Source organism: Lepidochelys kempii, chromosome 10, assembly GCF_965140285.1.
Source record: "Lepidochelys kempii isolate rLepKem1 chromosome 10, rLepKem1.hap1, whole genome shotgun sequence".
Taxonomy (NCBI): domain Eukaryota; kingdom Metazoa; phylum Chordata; order Testudines; family Cheloniidae; genus Lepidochelys; species Lepidochelys kempii.
In genome coordinates this window covers 70,911,619-70,930,565 of record NC_136389.1, presented here as the reverse complement: position 1 = coordinate 70,930,565, position 18,947 = coordinate 70,911,619, and the positions used below count along the sequence as shown (strand labels likewise).

The window sequence follows — 18,947 nt, the reverse complement described above, 5'->3', positions numbered from 1 at the left end:
TGGAGGTGGGAAATAAATAAATAACCGGCAATTACTCATTCCCAACCTTGCTGCATTTAACTGCCAGGATAAAGCATTCCACCTCATTTCTGTCCAACTTCCCACAGGCAACTTACTCATGGGGCTACATTTCCCTAAATGCTCACATTTCAATTAGCATTAGAATAATGAAATGCCTTGCAGTTCACCTCCCCGAAAATGTACTGAACGCTGAAGAGCAGAGATTGCAGAAGATGAGGGATTTTTTAAGCACACACATAACATAGCACGGGGGGAGAAGGGGGGGAGGAATCCAGTCCTTTCCCTACTCTACGCTGATGAGATTTGCATGGGCTTTTGCTACCAGCCTCTCCAAACAAGGATAATGCAACTTCCAGTTGATTTTCCAGATAAACAAGCATGCAAACAAACGCAAAGTGCTCAACTACAAATATCTGCCTCCTACACATACCCCCGCTACCTTGAGATCAAAATACACAAATCCCAGCTCAGCATCCGAGTGGGGCTGGGAAATTGTAACAACTTGAGGGGCATCTCACTCTCTCTCTCTCTTAAAAAGGAGAAACTGCAGATTCCCAGATACACACAGCCAGGGCACAGGAGGGTGGGTTTGCCAGTGGGGGGAATAACAAATGACAGTTTAATCGGATCCGAAGTCTCTAAAGGAGCAGGCGGCTTAGAACTTGCTTTAGGTGCCCAGTTTGTGTGTGTGTGTGTTTCATCTCTCTGCTAACACAAATGGTGAAAAGAAGGGGTCGCTTTACAGCATCTCTGCCCGCCGCCCGCCCCTGCTAAGCCATTTCGTCTCATTTACTTTACCCCCACTTAAACGTGAGCCAAACTGTTGCTGTTTCAGTGGGGGTAGAAAATTAGATTCGCGTCCTCTGCACGCACCCCAGGCATAACGGGTCTGAGGCAGGCAGGGAATAAGCATCATCCATAGCAATGCTGAGGGCACCTGAAATCCACACGCCAGTTTCTCCCCTTAAACACACACACACACACACACACACCCTGTGTCTCGGGCAGCAGTAGAGGAAAGGGCACCCACTGGGGTGGGGAGAAGAGCTGACTTACATTGAAGTGATGTTCCTTGAGATGTCAGTGATGTTGATGCTGGTGTTCCCATTGCTGGTGCCTGAATCCTGCCCTTCCAAGAGAGGGAAGAGGTTCCCATCATCCGGCTTCTTGCAATTGATGTCTGTCTTGCTGCAAAGGCAATTCGCAGGGCAAGCCAGCCCCGAAAGCAGATAGTCTCCCCAAATGCTCCAGAACAAAAATACCCTCCAGAAACTGCACTTGGTAGGGCAAAGAGAGACATCCATCTCCGACTGCTGCTTCTACAAAAGAGGAGGAGGAGGAGGAAAGGGGGATGGGGGGGAGAAGGGGAAGGAAACAAAGACAGAGGGAGGAAAAAACTCAAAGGATCAGATGCAAAAATCCTCCAGCAGATGAAATCATGCTGGCAGCTGGCTAGGAGAAGCTGTAATTCCCCCTACAGTAGCGGTCTGAAATGCATAGTGCCTTGTTGATTGCAGGCTGGCTCTCGGTATCAGGCGCTCTCCCGCTCCCTCGGAGAGACTTCTGAGGATTGCAATAGAAGATGGGGAGGCAGCACGCGCGCGCACACACACACACACACACGCACACAAATGGTGCTAAAGTCACCAAGTCCCACCTACTGGGCAGAATTAAAATTGACACACCTGCAAAGAAACCCACACAGAGGCAAGAAGAGAGGATCAGGAGAGGAGGGTGCACCCTCTCCATCCCCTCCCCCACGCTGGCTGGATCTGCTGCAGCAGGAGATGCGTGCAAAAATATATGCGTATCCGTAGAGCTAGATTGCCCAAATGCCTGCAAAGAAACCCCGTCTCGGCGTGTTTCCCTCTCTGCAATAAAAAGGATCCCCACCCCCCACCCCCTTCCACTTAAAAGAAGAGGCTGGGATCAAAGCTGAGGACTGGAGAGGAGGAAAGGCATCCCGGCTGGAAGAGGGAAAGTTCCAGTTGGGATTGCAATTGAGAAGAGGGGGAGGGGAGATGGTCTCCCGCTGCTTTTACTTTCTTTTTCTCCTTTTTATTTTATTTTATTTTTTTTTTTCCGCTGCAATCCGGACAGCCCGCCGGAAAGATACGCACTGAAACCGAGCAGCCTGACCCCGGCGCGGATTCCGGGTTAGGCGTTTCTTTGCTCAGGATCCCGGGGAGATAACAGGCAGCTCCCAGGGGTGGGTGTAAAACAGATTGGAGAGCGCCCAAGAAGCACTTTCGAGAAAATGCACCCCCGCCAAAATAGAGGCGGCTGGGAACAATGCAACGGGGACCCAGTGGATCGTCTGGAACTGCCCGGCGAGCTGCAAGGCAAGGGGGGGGGATCTCTTTCGCTCCCTTGCACCAGCAGATTCTGCCGTCACACACACACACACCCGAAGACGAATGAAGTGTTGGAAAGGCTGGCCTGGGAGCGCCGAAATGGCACCAGGAGAGCCGCGTGCGAGAGCTGAGCAGCAGAGCGAATTAAGATGCATGGTGCATTTTTGGCAAGCGCAAACCCAAGCGGATCCGGGGGCTGCTTAATTTGCTCTGCTCTTCTACAGCGCTTTTTTACGTGCTTTTTTTTTTTCTTTAGTTTCTTGTTTCTGCTCCTCCGCACAGAGAACACCATGATGATAAAGGAGCCGAGCGGCAGGCGGGTGGTGGGGAAGAGGAGAGGAATTACAGGTGAATCACTCCAGCTATCTCAGGCGGGTCGCTGCCAGGGAGAGGGACTCGCTGCTTAGTCCGCGGGGGGGGGACACTGGAAGTCTTGGCTGTTTACTGAATCAAAGCAGCGCGATCGGGGAGGGAGGCAGCTTAGCAGCAGGCAAATAAACGCACCGAAGCTACATGCAGTCAAACCAGGCCAGCAGGAAGAGCAAGGGGGAGAGAGAGGCTGCAGCTTGACCTGCATCTTTCACGAAGGATTCCCAGCAATTCGTGCAAGCCACACAAGGGGGCTGGGGTTGCCATTCAAAGCCCAGAGTTAATACAGCATATCAGCGAGGCAGCTGAAGTGGGGCTGTCAGCTGGGATCAAACTTCAAAAGCATCCCTGTTATTTCTTAGCGCCTAGAGGCCCAGTCGCGCACTGTGCTAGGCGCTGGACACTCCTGAGGCATTTGTTTGTTGTCCTAGACTGGACAAAAAGATCTAGTAAATAGCCTAGAGGGAAGGATCCTACCGGGTTCTGCAGATGGACTAGATGGGACCTAACGGGGCTTTCCCATCTCTACCGCCTGTCATCAGGGGTAGTTGTACTGGTGTCCATTTGCTGTAATGTCTTCCTGAGTGGGAGGAAGGATGGTCCCGTAGCTAAGGCTGAAAATTGGGAGAACTGAGCTCTTCCTCTGTCCCCGACCCTCTGTGTGGCCTGGAGCAAGATACTCAAGCCAAAATGTTCAGACTTGGGTACCTAAAGATTAGGGTGACCAGATAGTAAGTGAAAAATCGGGACGGGGGTGTGGGGTAATTGGCACCTATATAAGAAGAAGCCCCAAATATTGGGACTGTCCCTATAAAATCGGGATATCTGGCCACCCTACTAAAGATAGACTCCTAAACCCATAGCTAGGCAGCTAAATAAAAGTGACCCGATTCTCACTGGCTTCAGTGGGTGCTGTCAGGACTCAACACCACTGAAAATCAGGTCACATATTTCAGTCCCTCAGTACATATTGAGGTGCCTAACTTCAGGCACCCAGGATTGAAAGTTTTGCTCAGACTCCCTCCGTGCCTCAGTTTCCCCATCTGTAAAAGGAGATAATGATCGTGACTCACCTCAGGGAAGCAGGAGGATTTGTTCATTCCTGTTCAGGAAAAGCTTTGAGATCCAGATATTGAAGAGGCTAGAGATCGGCAACGTCATTTTATTATTCGTTACATCTGTCAATATATTTAAGGAGAGCCACTCCTCTTTTCCTCCCAGCCTCTGGAACGCAGCTTCTCATGCTTCTTGTTATGTATCTGTTGCGTGCTGACAGCATGCTTGGCGCTGCATGGAAAAAATCATCTCTCTGCCCTAAACAAACAGCAGGCTCCCGTGCAGACACACAGCTGTGCTGGGGGACCAGAAGGGTGGGTTCCATCAAACAGTGGAGTGGCAGGTCTGTGTGTTTTGTTACCCAATATATAACAACGCTTCTTTGGGTGGCAGATTAGCACCAAGGGGGTTTCCTTCTACTGGACCCTGTCATGAGGTCAACTGCCTGCGTTTGTGATATCACAGTGTGTTGCCATGGAAATGCCTCTGGTAAGAGGACATCACTGCAGGATCTAGCAGGAGGAGATGGCAAATCCCTTTGTTTGAGGGCACATCTCTTGGATAGTTATGCCAAACAGAACAAGAGCAGCATCTGGAGGCTACCCACCTGTTGCCACCTGCACTTTCAGAGCAATAGATTCGCAGATCCCACCGGTGCTCTGTATTCCAAGGAGCTGTGATCTTGCTTAGCATTTGGGTGTGACTCATGCACGAGCATCTCGCCCCATGGTGGCAGACCCGCTTTAAAGAGAAACATTGTGGTTTTAACACCCCCTGTCCCTGTTTAAATTCTCCTCCGCACATTCTGGAAGCAGAGAGAGAGAGATACTTGGATTTAGAACAAATAAGAAACCTCCAAAGACCCTTTGGAGAGCTGCTTGGGAACAAGAGGGGATATGGCAGAATAAGCTTAATTATGACAGCAAAATGGGATTGAGGAGGGGATCTATTAGTTATATGCTGGGCTGGAGACACGAGAAGCCAAGAAGCAGGGCTGCCTGGCATCTGGGGCAGACAGGAGGAGAGGAGAAACATCTGTCACAAAAGGATGACCAGAAAAGGAGGGGACAGGCATGTCACTCAGCTTAGCAAGTGCAGAGGAGCAGTCAGACCTGGAAAGTAGCTAGTATTCCCCAGAGCTGCGCTGCTCCAAGAGCGGGCGCGTGCGTGGGGTTAACGGGCATAGGGACCTCTATGTCTGGGTCTACAGTTACAGGGCCAAGTCCTGACCTTTTTACCCAGGCAAAATTCTCATGGGTATTTTCGCTGAGGAAGGAGGGAGTCAAAGCTGAGTAAGGGATTCAGGGCTGGGCTCGTATGTGTTAGCTAGTGGGCTTGATTCATGGCTAGGCCCACGGGGGCTCCAATGTACGCTCCTTGTGCCCATGTGGGTAGCTGCACCAGAGGCGAGATTCACCCCTACAGGAGGGCAAGTAGTGTCCAGCCAGGGGCGGAGCCCCACTAGAATCCCACCAAATCGACCCAGGGAGCACCTCTGCCAGGGGCCTTCCTTGGCTCTGTCCCCTCTCCTAGCTGCCCCCACCCCATTTTAGGGCTGCACCAGATGGCTCTGGGCACAACAGGTATGAGGGCCACTTGCACTCTTGTGCCTCCTCTACTCCTGAGAGGGCTCCCCTGCAGCTGGGGCCTTCAAGCAGAAGCGAATCTATCCCAATGTTTGCACAGTGCTTTGAAAACACGGGGCCAGATTTTATTGTATGCACAAGTCCCCTGGGCATTCACAGTGATTGTGCATGCAAAGTCCAATTAGATGTCTGGGTGACCATTTGCTCAGCTACTTCAGTGATGGAGAGCTCATATAAGCACCTGGACAGATAGACACACATGGGCACTACGGTCCTGCAAATAATAATATAGGTTTAACCACTGCCCTTCATTTAATATAACCATTGGGGCAGTTAAGCGTACATCATCGCCCAAAGCAATGGCATACGTGAATGAGATCAGGAATTTACAGTGTGGGCAGAGGGATTTTGCTCAGTATTATTTTAATCAAGGGTTGATGTGGTGAGGAAGAAGCAGGACAGAGACAGACACAGCCTGGAAGTGTGATGTGGCCCTGGGAGAAGCCTAGAGAGAGATTTAGGGTGGAGGTGCCAGCTAAAAGAACCTTGGACCTGTGAGCAAGGACATTGCCTCCCATTATTTGATTCCTCCTGTGTTCAGGGAAACGGGACTTTGTATATTCTTGGTAAATAAAAAAGATTGCATCAAAGAAGTGCCTCATCGGTGTCTCCTTCATTGGAAACAACCCCAGGGTCCCAAACTCTGACTGGCTGCTTGGGTCACAAGGGATAACAAAAGAATAACCATGTAATTACCGTGGCTGATTGTGCACTCGCAGGGATTCGATAGCCAAGTCGCGCCGGTGCATTTTTCACAGATCATTTTAAAACCTGGGCCATAAAGTGCTGCAGAGGAGCTCTGTGCTATCACTGTGGCGTGTAGTGCTGCAAGTGTAAATAATACTAATTCTTAGCTCCGACAGAGTTTCCCATCTCGAGGCGTTGTACGGACATTAGTGGCAATGCTGACTTTGTCCTTCTCTAACACCTCCTAATCGAGGACCTCAAAGAACTCTCCAGGCAATAATGACCCAATCCACACAGCTCCCCTGCAATGTATCCCCATTATTGGACTGTATATCATACCCATCTGACAGATTGGTAAACTGAGTCACAGAGCACTGAAGTGACTTGAAGGGGGAAAAACAACCGGACTTGTGCTCTTTTCTGCTTCTTTGTGAGGCAAGAAGGTGGCTGGACAAGATTTTTCCCCTGCATCTTCACTGTTCCTTAGATATATCAGGAATGGCAAGTCTTGCCCTCCCTGCTTCTGACATGGGACTCAGAAGTGTGCACAGGGATCTTCCCCAGCCTGTAACTGAAGGGGCTGGGTGTAGAATCCTTAATAGTGAGCTTTTTCTGTCTTACATGGGGAGGATTGGAAGAGGGGAGGGGACTGGTGCCACATGGGGATGAGTGGGAGCCTGCTGGTGGAAGGAGTGAGTCAGAGAAAATGGTTCTTCCCTATGCCCCCGCCCCAATGCTTCCACCTGTACACCGCCTCTACAAGTATTGTACCCCAGAGTGAGGGAAGTGGGGGAGGGAAAGCAAGCAAGCACCTATGCTGCTGAGATACAGGGTCTATGCTTCACCCCCTTCAACCTGCAAACAGGGCCAAGTATCAACAGCACAAGGCCACAGCCATAACTTCTCCCTTACTTGGAGGCGTTTACCATGAATCTATCTCCATCACTTCTGTCCAGATTCACCGTGGGCAGGTGTGAACTCAACAGAGCATCAGTGAAGGCAGCCGCAGGCCTGTGAACCCACCCCCTGCAACCCCAGGCAGTAGGTAGGATTCGTCTCTGCCCTTTCCCCTGTCACTCACGCTCCACATGATGACTGCAAGCAGCCCAGGCTCTCAGCGTGTTTGCCTGCTGTCCTACATTTTCCAAAGCAGCTCCTGGCTATTGTCTCGTGGCTGTTACAATTCAAGCCCAAGTTGCAGCCAGGATGTTCTGTGCCTGGAAAGTAGGGCTTATATCTGAGTTAGCATGATAATGGAGTGTAAATCTATATGCGGAGGTTTTCAATTCCTCTATAATGAATTGATAAAGTTACTGCAGCTCCCACTTTCCCTAAAGCTCACTGACAACACGCTCATATGGCTGCAGAACTCCCCAGATCCCTAGGAATGCGTTCCTGCAAAGGAGAGTTTTAGAATTGTGGAAAGTTTGGAAGGTCTCGGGCCTCTTGCTTCAAAGGCGGTTCTGAGTGAGAGCATAGGGCCCGCCATCTAGTGCAGGGTACCTCCGAGCTGAGATTCCCGCTCCCTGTCCTGCCATTGCCATGCCAGGTGGGCCCTGCTTCAGCAGCTAATGAGAAGGTTCTGTGTGAAGCCCTGGCTTTCTCTGCAGCTAACAGAGAAAACTAACACTCAGAGATGTATTTCAAGCAGGGGAAGAAATATAACTGGTGAAGCAGGAGCATCCCCCTTTGCCAGGAGCCAGGGGTTTTTTGCAGGGGTGTGTGGAGGAATCCATCTGTTCTGTGCTTCAGAAGTGCCCGCAAAACAGAGACATAAGAACTCTGTGCAAAGAGCATACCAGTGGCTCCGCTGTGATTCACCCCACCTCACCATCTCTCCTATAGGCCTCAATAAACACATGGAACAAGAAACATTCCTGCAGCACCTCCCAGGAGGCATCTGGAGCAGGTGAGAGATCACTGCTCTCTGTGTGTCTCTGCCAGGACCTGGTCAGTAACTCAGTCGGTGTCCCCAAGGTTGCAGACAGTTAAAGGAATGACCGTGGACACTTGGTGTGTGTCCTTCACCAGACGGAAGTCATCACCCAACAAACCCAATGCAGTCTCCATAACACACAGGCCCGAAACCAGACCAAAAAGGGAGTCGAGAAGATCTGAGAACTTCAAGGATTGTTGGTGTGGCTTACACCCCATACTTCTCCCTGAGCCAAGGGACAGGGCAAAAACTGATTCGACTGTCAGAATTAAGAGGTGATCTCTTGAGCACAGCCTTGCAGTCATTGCTTTAAGACATGCTGGCATCTTGCCTTCCCTAAGGCATGTGTTGAGAGTCTCCACGAATAATGAAGTCAGTGACACCCCATGAGATTCTCTCAGCCAAGAGAGAAACGGGTTCAAACTGTAGGGCTTTGCCCGATGTTGACCAAGTGCCACCAAAACCTCAGTGAGCCACTCAGGTCTAAAATCGAGTCCCGTAAGAACTTTCATTTATCCCTCTCAAACACACATCCACCCTCACAGAAGCAGCCAATCCAGCCCCAGACTATTTGGTGTGCCCCTCCCCCAGCTATAATCTGAGAAAGAGTCAAGTTTGTAACCAAGCACAGACAACCTAGACTCAAAAGGCTGCTAACCACTCAGAACAGTCCTGCTGACCAGGACTTTCAGGCCAACATGCCAGGGGCGGGACGCATCTTCTTTACGTCCACAACGGCCACAGCAGGAGATACCATAAACTCTCAAGCTGGACTTGCACAGGCATCTGTCTGCCAGGAGAAAGCCAGACATCAAGTACTCGTTCCAGACAAGCCACCCAAGTGGCACTGGGCAGAAAGATTTCAGTCACTACTAAGATAGGCTGGATTGGAACTGATTAGAGATGAAAAGCTCTATGTCCCATGATTGTTCCCTTAGCTGTCAGGTCTTGGACACCAGAAGCCGGGCTGTATCATGAGCATTTGCCTCTCTCATTTTGATTACATCGTTTCCTTTAATATCATACACTCCGGCTGTCCCCTCTTCTCCGTGATGTAATCTTTCCTCTTAGGGTGACCAGATAGCAAGTGTGAAAAATCGACACAGGAGGTGGGGGGTAATAGGCACCTAGATAAGACAAAGCCCTGAATAGCATGTCTTTCCCTATAAAATTGGGACATCTGGTCACCCTATTTCCTCCACCCCAGTGGTTCTGAGATAAAGGTTATTACTCCTGGTGCCTCAGCCTAATCATTACCATGCACCACACCTCTCCCAGGTCAGGGGAAAATTACAGTCACAATCTCCCAAGAGGCTTTGATCTTAAAGGGTTAGCACACCAATATATCAATGAAGATGCCAATGGACTACAGAAATGCACAAACCAAGTAAAAGAAGTAATGGAGAAGATAGGTTTGAGATACAATGCAAAGAAATGTAAAGTCATGTTAATGGGAACTGTAGGGACAGAAATCAAAATTGAAGAAGAGAAACTGGAGAAGGTGGACATTTTTGCGTATCTTGGAAGTACCATCAGCCAAGATGGTACTAGTTCTGAGGAAATAAGAAGAATCGGGAAGGCAAACGCTGCATTTGGAAGACTCAAAAACATCTCCCTCAAGACAAAACTGAATGTGTACAAAGCAATTGTTATCACCATCACCACATATAGCAGTGAGACATGGCAACTTACCAAGAAAGATACGCAAAAGCTGGATGCATTTCATCACAAATGTCTGAGAAGAATATTGGGAATAACATATAGAGATAGGAAGATGAATGAAGAAGTCAGAAAAATGACTGGACAAGGCACCCGCTCACAAATAATCTACAAAAGAAGACCTCAGTGGCTGGGACATGTGCTGAGAATGGAAAAAGAATGCTTACCAAATACCGCCCTTGAATGGAAGCCAGAAAACGCAAGAAGAAGGAGCAGAAGACCGCGAATAACATGGAAATGAACAGTTCTGAACAACATCAAGCATCTCAATATGAAATGGGAAGATTTGGAGAGAAGGGCAGTTGACAAGCAAGAATGGCAAAGCACGGGATGGACTAAGGACTAAGGTAAGGACACCAATATATGCTCCGTCCTTATAAGATCTAGCATCCCCTCCTTCCTCTGATCTTCACATTGATTCAGCAACCCCAGAGACGTGCCTCGCCCTGTCCCCTATTACCAGAACCCTACTAAGCTATTTGATAACGATGACCTAACATTTCCCCAACCCCTCACATCCAGAAGGACCCAGCTGCACTTTACAAACACAGGATATATGGAAGTATCACTTTGCACATTACTGAAATGCAGCCATGTCTGGGGTGGGACGCAGCAGCTGTTCAACAACACTGGACAACACTTTAGGATGGGAAGTGAAGAATACTATGTCTGATTGAAACTACAGAGAGAAATTTAGGGAAGAAGGTGATTTCCCAAATTGGAACTTGGCCAGTTCACTGAAGTCTAACATCCCAATTCTTAGGGGAAGTGCCCTGGGCTCTTAATGACCACATGTGGCCAGGACGTCAGTTCTCCATCTCATCTGAAAGCTGGCATCTCCTGCAGCACAATACCCCTTACAGCTGCGTTGTGGCACTGGGATCAGTTGACTCCGAGTCCCGCTCGCCACTCCCTGCAGTACAGCACCCCCTTGGGCCCATGCTGGGGTTTTGGGGTCAGTACTGATTCCAGGGGAGACTGTTCCCTGCTGAGTCACCGGGAGGTGCGACCGAGAGGTATCAAAAATAAAAACAGTTAGAGGCGTCTGTTTCCCTGGCTTTGCCCAGACCATATAGCTCACACAAGCATCAAAAGGAATGCTACTGAAGCAAAGCTCCTCTTTCCCTGAAGCCCTGGGAACAGGCAGCTTTTGATCTGATGTCTGTATCTCTTTTCAAGCATTTGGCAGAAGAAGCCCACGTGTAGCAAAAGGAGGTAGCTTCCTGCAAAGAGATCACCCTTGCCTGGGAGGGTTGGAGGAGGAGGGGGGGGAAAAATCACACTCCTGGGAAACATCAGACTAGGAGGCAGGCAACAAAGGGTTAATGTCTAAGCAGCTGGGGAGGTTGGAAGACAGCAGAATCGCTCCTGGCTCTAGCTCAGCTCATCCCAGCAGCTGTTCATGGTGACCTCAAAGAGAGGTCAAGCAAGACACCAGCTCCCTACACTGCCTTCCGCCTCCCTTCGCCCTACTGTGTCCAGGGGATGGGGCGGCAGGCCAGGGGAGCAGGGGGCTGCTGCTCTGGAGACTACAATGAGGGGCTGTAAGGAGCCTAAAAGGACAGGGGCGGGCTTGGTCTGGAGACAGCCTGTCCCCAGGGAGAGGCAGGGTTCTTAGGACAGGAATCAGGGACTCTGCCTGCAGATGGGTGGAAGGGAACTGAGCCTCCTGCTGCAAGTCGCTGTCCATGGTGTATTTCCTGCTCCCTCCCCACCCACTACAGGCTTTTCAAACAAGAGGCACCATAGTCCCTGGGGATGGTTCTTCTGAGGAGGTTCTTGGGGTGGAAAGACAGAGTGGCCGAGACAGAGGCAAATGGGTTTGCACCCTTTCTCCTCTCTCCTTACAGTTGCTGTCGTTAGCAGAAGAAAAGCGTGACTGTGGAATGAGATCCCGTGAGGTTTGCACCAGCTCTGCAGTACCAGACCATTGGAGATACAAGGGAGATTCTGTAGCCGCTGGTGATTGCTGTCCCCCTAGAAGGTCCCACTCGGTATGCCAAAGACTTCTGCAAGGAGACAAAAGCCCTGTACATTCTACTGAGAGGCACAGTCTAGTGGTCTCGGTGCCAGACCAGGGGCCAGAAACTCCCAAGGTCTAATCCTGGCTCTGACACTGATTCTCTCTATTGCCTGGGGCAAGTTACTTGGGGCCCGATTTTCAACCGTGGCTTCTAATTTCAAGTCCCTGGCTTTTGGTTGCCCAAATATGAGACACCGATGGCCCTAATTTTCAAAAGTGCTTCAGTGCCAGCTGCAGGTGCTCAGTGCCCCTAAAAACAAGCCCTCGCTATCCAAAGTTGGGCACCCAAGATAAGAGACTTCAGCATCTCTGTAAAATGTGGATAACGTTCTCTGCTTCACAGTGGTATTGTGTGGATTAGCTGGTGAGTTTCGCAAGCACTCTGAAGAATAGAAGCCCTGTGGAGGTGCCAGGTTTGATCACCATTGTCATCATCACCCATAGAGATGTCTATTTCATCCACAGGGCAGATGAGCTTCTCCACCCACATGGAGAGAGCGGCTCCCACCGCTCTGGGCTCAGATCTTCACTGGCCTCTCAGATTGCCTGGCTGAGAATTCCCCAGCTACGCATCCTCCAGGAAAGCCACGCTGCGAAAGCAGGTAGGGCTGCAGGGAGATGGCTGTGTGCAGAGCTACTACTCCCACATGTGCTGAGACAGAGAAAGACACATACCAAATATGATAAATGGAAATCAGAGCAGGAAATCACACAATCCGCTCTAATTTCCAGTGACACGACCAATTACAATGGACTCAAATTTGAGCAGGCATGAAGAGGAAATGGAGAACCCACAAATTAAAGCCTCGTTTGCTCGTACACAGGCATGGAAACTTTGAAAAATGCCATTTTCAAGAGAAAGATGAAAACATTGTCCTCTCCATATCTACAAGTAGAACATTGCCTGCAGCCCTGCTTTACAATAAGCCTGGGGAAATAGATTCACCATTTTGCAGTTGCTTACACATAATTCTGTAAGGTTGGGTATCAGGTAATAAACACTGCCGATGTCTGGCTGGGTGCAAGGCTATGCTGGTAAGGACGGCACATGGGTTCACTGGAGCCCAATCCTGGTAAGAATCACATCACATGGGTCAAAACAGTGTAGCATGAAGTCCATGATAAGGAGATGAAATCCAGCATTGACAACTGCAAATGACTGCACATTGGAGGGACTAATTGGAACAACTCAAACACTTCAGTGGATTCTAAAGAATAAGGGAACTGGTCATCAAAATGAATACCCAGGGGACAGCTCTGTGAAGGCCTCTGCTCCATATGAGACAGTGGTCAAAAATGTTAGCAGCCGTAAGGCATAGGTTGCAGAATAGTACGGAAAAGATTATAGCACCATTATATCAATTGCTGTTAAGCTGCCACCTGGAATTCTGCATGCAGTCTGGTGACCCCATCTCAGAAAGGAAATAGAGGGGATTCAAAAGCAATGAGAATGAATCATGGCATAGTGAAGATCTCTCATATGAAGAGAGATTGAAAAGATTGAGACGGTCTGCCTTGGAGAAGAGAGGAATAGGAGGGGACATAGTAAAGCCCACAGAATACTGAATGGTCTGGAGAAGAACTTCTATTTCCCCTGTCTTGAAACACAAGAGCAAGGGGACATTCAGTGGAATTGGAAGGTGGCAAAATCAAAACTTATAAAAGGTAATACTTCTTCACACAATACCCCACTGGCCTGGAGGACTCATTGCCAGAAGATATTAATGGGCCCAAGCAGGATTCAGAAGAGGATCCAGTGTTTTTACGGATAGTATGAATCTCCAGAGTTATAAGAACAAATTGACAAAAAGAAGAAGGGGAGGGAGTAGGTTATCCCTAACCACCTGCTGTGGGATGTCCTGCACCTTCCTAGGAAGCATCTGGTCTTGCCTGCTGTTGGAGACCAGACACTGGGCTTGATGGACCATAGGTCTAATCCAGTCAAGTGATTCTGATGTTCCTGTGTTATGGGGCTATCATGAGCAGAGGCGAGGGTGGTTTGCTAGTGGCAAAGATGATGAAGACTCAGAAGTGGACATTGAGGTCTCTGGGACAAAGACATTCTTTTGTAAGCACCTAACATAATGGGACCATGCTCTTTGGCCACGGTCATTAGGTGCCCATGGTCACTGGGATAACTCTACAGGAATGATGCTTACAGACCTCAGAAAGGCATTTAGTATAAATGGTCTCGGTGTCCCTATTCCATCTCCACATTAGCCATTTTCTTTCCATACATCACCCACTATCCCCTCTCAATTTCTTCCCCACACAGCCAACTCTTTCTTATTTCCAGTTCCCATATCACAAAGCCATTACATCACAGTTCACAAGTCCAGTCACTGCTGTCTAGAGAAGCCTCGGTGAGCACTAGAGACAGCCAGTGTGTTGCCATGTACGTAACAAGAAATACAGTCATTATATTTCTGCTTTAGTGCCTGCCGTCTGAGGATGTCAAAACAGTAGTGAAACAATAAGGGGGGGTGTCCAGCCCCGTGGCTCCCCTTGTGCACCTGCACTGTGTGCTAACAGTTGGATTGCAGATGCAAAGCTGAGAATTTGACCAGTTCATTGCCTGACCATGGGCTCAAATCAGGAAACCAATAAGGCACGTGATCAGGTTTGGCCCTGCAGTCCAGTTATGGACACACAGTATGCCACAGAAAGGGAGCTGGGGTCCCACACCACCTGAAAACATATTCCCACATTATCTTCCCCAAGAAGTGAAGGCCTGAATTTTCTGAAGTGTCCCCTAGTGATGGTAATATAGTCTCTGGGTGTTCATCTTGAGACGCCTAAGGCCTGATTTGCAGAAGTGCTGAACACCGAAACCTCTAACTAAAGCCACTGAGAGCTGTGGGTGCTCCATGCCTGTGAAAATCAGGCCTTTTAAGGTTTTTCAAGGTGGGCATCCACAAATGGAGGCAGTGGCCCCTTTGGAAAAAAATGGCTGTAGATTTAAAAAGAAACAAAACCGCCGATTTTAAGCACATGTTAAACAAACAGAAAATGTCTGGTATTTCTGTTTGCATTAAGCTTTAAAAAATTCATTACAAAATTTCAATCTGAGACCTAACACCACTTAACAGCTCTCCTTTCCTATTTACTTGCCAATACATAACATTTTGCACTATCCTGGCCTCTGTTCCTCTGTGCACTTCCCAGGTCCAGTTCCCCTTTGCCAGCAACATCTGACATTAGATTGCAAGACTGCTACAAATTGCAACTATGCTAATGCAGCAGCTCCTGGGGCTGGGGTCCAGACGGCAAGCACTCCTATTGCCAGGCTGTACCTCGGTGTACTTTAGTGATATCCAGCCCAGCACCACACATGCCGGGAAGGAAATTGTGCGAAAGGAACAGCCGTCGTGACACACACCTCATCAGAGGCTAAACAACACTCACGCCAGCCCCCTACCAAGTCTTCAAGTTAAATCACAGCTCACTAGAGAATCAATTCCTCCTTACCCTGAGTTTTTCCCTGGCTCCAAATCACACACACACATTCTACAAACCTAGGCTGTCCTTAAAAGGGAACTGAATAGCTTTTAAAAAAAAACTAACAACCTGTTTCAAACTCCAAATCCTTAACAGATTCTCCTGCCTGGTGGGACTCTGCTGATTACAGCAGGGCTGAATTTATCTGAAGCTATTTGAAATCGAGTGACTCCTATACTTACCTGCTAAAACCTAGGTTTGGGGCTCATGATCTCCCCGGTCTAAGTCAATTACATCACTAACACCTAAAGCAGTGTAAGAATGGCAACTTTCTGGAAAGGAGGAAAATAGACCCACCCCCTCCATTTGGGTGCTGGAAGGTTTAATAGGGCTTCCTGATGTTTTGGAAACAGGACCATCAAAACAGGTCTCTTGACCTAACTGGAGAAATTAGTTCAAACCTGAAATAAAAGGCGGCCACAGTCAGTCTAGAACAAGGAGATAATTTCCGGATTTCCCAAACACTAGACCAAGAGTGTGCCCAGCTATCTGAGTTGAGCCAGCCATCACATGGCACAACCCCATGGTCATTCTGGCAGCCAGGAGATCGTGGGCTGTTTCCAAAGCTCCCTCATCCACGTGAATGTTGAAGTCACCAAACACAAGGACTCCAGTGTTGGTGAGGAACCTCCACAGCTCCCAGCGGGACGCCGCTGTGCAACAGGAGAAGCAATACACATGTGCTGTTCCCATCTGAACCCCAGCCCACGGCTTGTACACGAGACGGAGACACTGTATTCAATCCAGTGTCAGGGTGGGCAGCCTCCTTCCTTTCAGACTAGCTGCAACGAAGAGAGCCACACCACCCTCTTTGGCTCATGTTGTACAACACACCCAGCTTGAATTAGCCAAACCAAAAGGGACAGTTATCTAGTCCCGAGCGGGAGATAGGGCACCAGACTGGATGAACTATTGGTCTGATCTTGTATGGCAGTTCCTGGGAGCCTGGGAAGAAACAGCTACATCATCCAGGGCTGGAGAAAACATACTGAATGAAGAATCCCCCGGTGGCTGATTGAGTCTCTATTTTCCTATTTTGATGCCTCCCCTGTACTATCTGAAAGTCTGAGCTCTTGGAGTGGAAAGTGACGAGCTAATAACAGCCCCTGGTAGAGGCAGGGCTGTGTGCGTGCGCGCACATCTCAAGATACCACCGCCACTGTTTCTCAATAGTGGCTTTGCAAAGTCATTAACCATCACACTAATGTGTAGGAACTAATCTCTCCGTGCACAGAGATGACAGCAGCCTCGGTACTCAATGGCATAATTGTGTTTTGAGCTACCATGCCAGCTCCCGGAGACTCTGCTTTACACACTGAGAGGTGATACTGTGTTACTTACAGGAGGAGCCCCAAAACCCAGGGGGCTCCTTCCATTCAACATGTGGCAGGGGAGCTGATGGGAGACAACAGGGGAGCTGCTGTTGTTTCTGCAGGAAACCGTGAGGAATTCACACCATACTTGGATAATGATGATTAATTTTTGCACCACAGAAGCTCACCAGTGCTCTAGTGGGGACAGAGAGGCATGACTGGGGACAGGCCAACAATCTGTGACTGTCCTGTGTCTCCCCCTCCTCACCCGCAGCTAAACCTCCCCTCGGTCCCTTGTGCACATAGAGGGGAACCGGAGGCAAGAGTTTGGCATACAAGCTGCAGTGAGTGTCCTGCCAAAGTGTCTGTAATAAACAAATCAATAATTAAGAGAGGATGCACATTAGCCTTTGAACATGTTCCAGATGGAGTTTATTTTAGACCTTACAGGGAGAGTGTGCGAGGTCAGTGAGTGGAGGAGGGTCTGGGATGTGCGCCTGTCTTCATGGGGAAAGGAGAGCTATAGGGGGTGCAGATGCATGGGGGGTGTAAGGATTAAAAGGGTGCGTATGAGTGGGTGTTGCAGGGGTGAAGGTGTGTGAAGATGCATTGGAGGAGTGTTTAAGGGCTGAAGCAACATGCACACGCAATGGGGGATAAATGTAGTGTGGGTTTGTGAGGGGGTATAAAAGTCAGGTAGGATGTGTGTGCTCAGTACGGGTGTGTGACCAAGCCCCGTCCACCCCCACAACAAACAGACTCTAGGGAAGAATGAACCTGTAGCTCACTATCAATGGGTGAGTTACAATCACAAGCTTATCTGCTAATCAAATAAGATGTTGTTTCCCTCCCTGGAAGGAAGCTCTGCTCAGGGGCAGTGCTCGGTTCCCGGTGGGGTTGGGCTCGTGGCCACCATCCTGGATATTGTTGTGGGGGAGGAAATAATTCCATTATGAACTCTAATCCACACAGCAGTGTCATCTGGGCAAGATTCTACATTATGACTCAAGCTCGCCATGCCCCTTATAAATTCAGGGCTTTCCAATTGTTCTACAGATCTGGCTCTTGGGATGTAGGATGGGCTTGGTAGCACACAGGAGGCCCTGTCTCCAGGGGAACAACTCAGAGAGTTCCAGCTCCTTGGCAAAATGGCCACTAGATTATTGCTTCTGACAGAGCTGGCATATTGGGTCTCTGAGGGGGTCACCTGGCTGGTGGAAGCAGCAAACCATGCCCACTGCTAACAATTGGTGCCTCTTTCAAATACGCAACCTGGCCAACCTTACTGAAATGCACATTAGCCTTCCCGATCCTCCGAAAGGCAGCCCTGGATGCAGAAAGCCACTCCAACCTCAGAGCCATCTCCAGTTCTCCACTCCTAGACTGAATCACACAGGAAGCAATGACAGCTCAGAACCAATGGCACATGACCTACACCAGCATCTGAGAAGGTTCACAGTGCAGCCTCAGACTAGGGCAGAGCACAAAGACAGTCCTGGGTGGTGCTCAAAAACCATCTCCTTGTGGTAACAGACAGACACTTGGAAAAAAGATGACTAAGGGGGGATATGATAGAGGTCTATAAAATCATGACTGGTGTGGACAAAGTAAATAAGAAAGTGTTATTTACTCCTTCTCATAACACAAGAACTAGGGGGGCACCAAATGAAATTAACAGGCAGCAGGTTTAAAACAAACAAAAGGAAGTATTTTTTCGCACAACACACAGTCAACCTGTGGAACACCTTGCCAGAGGATGTTGTGAAGGTCAGGTCTACAGCAGGGTTCAAAAAAGAACTAGATAAGTTCATGGAGGATAGATCCATCAATGGCTATTAGCCAGGATGGGCAAGGAAGGTGTCCCTAGCCTCTGTTTGCCAGAAGCTAGGAATGGGTGATGGGATGGATCACTTGGTGATGACCTGTTCTGTTCATTCCCTCTGGGGCACCTGGCCTTGGCCACTGTCGGAAGACAGGACACTGGGCTAGATGGACCTTTGGTCTGACCCAGTGTGGCCATTCTTATGTTCACATCTCAATGCTCAGACTGCTCAAGAGGGAAACATTTTCAAGAACTCCCATCAAAGACATTCACCTCCACCTCCCGTGCTTCTGTTCACCCATGCAGGGCAAAGCTTCCAAGTCTGGCTAGACTCATCACAGAGACTAAATGATTAGGCAGCATCACGGCTGGAAAATGCCTCTTCCCACATCCAGCTAGTGAGAAAACATTGCCCTTTCCTCATGAAGGAGGATCTGGCTTCAGGGATTCACACGTTCAGCACCTTCAGACTGGGTTGCTGTAAAACACTGTGTGGGGCTTCT

At 49.2% G+C, this 18,947-nt stretch overlaps 1 protein-coding gene across 6 annotated transcripts in view; it reads right to left on the bottom strand.

Moving 5' to 3' along the window:
* Positions 1 to 18,947, bottom strand: part of NTRK3 (neurotrophic receptor tyrosine kinase 3) — a 455,727-nt gene that overhangs the window by 311,397 nt on the left and 125,383 nt on the right. For 2 of the 6 annotated variants that reach the window (XM_073304181.1, XM_073304183.1), the window contains exon 1: positions 1,078 to 1,741. The exons of 1 other annotated variant lie outside the window; for it this stretch is intronic. In XM_073304181.1, the coding sequence (XP_073160282.1) occupies positions 1,078 to 1,325 (248 nt within the window). In that variant the 5' untranslated portion in view covers positions 1,326 to 1,741. Of the gene's footprint in view, positions 1 to 1,077; positions 1,744 to 18,947 lie in introns of those variants that run through there. 3 more of the 6 variants (XM_073304180.2, XM_073304184.1, XM_073304186.2) reach the window with 3 other exon arrangements.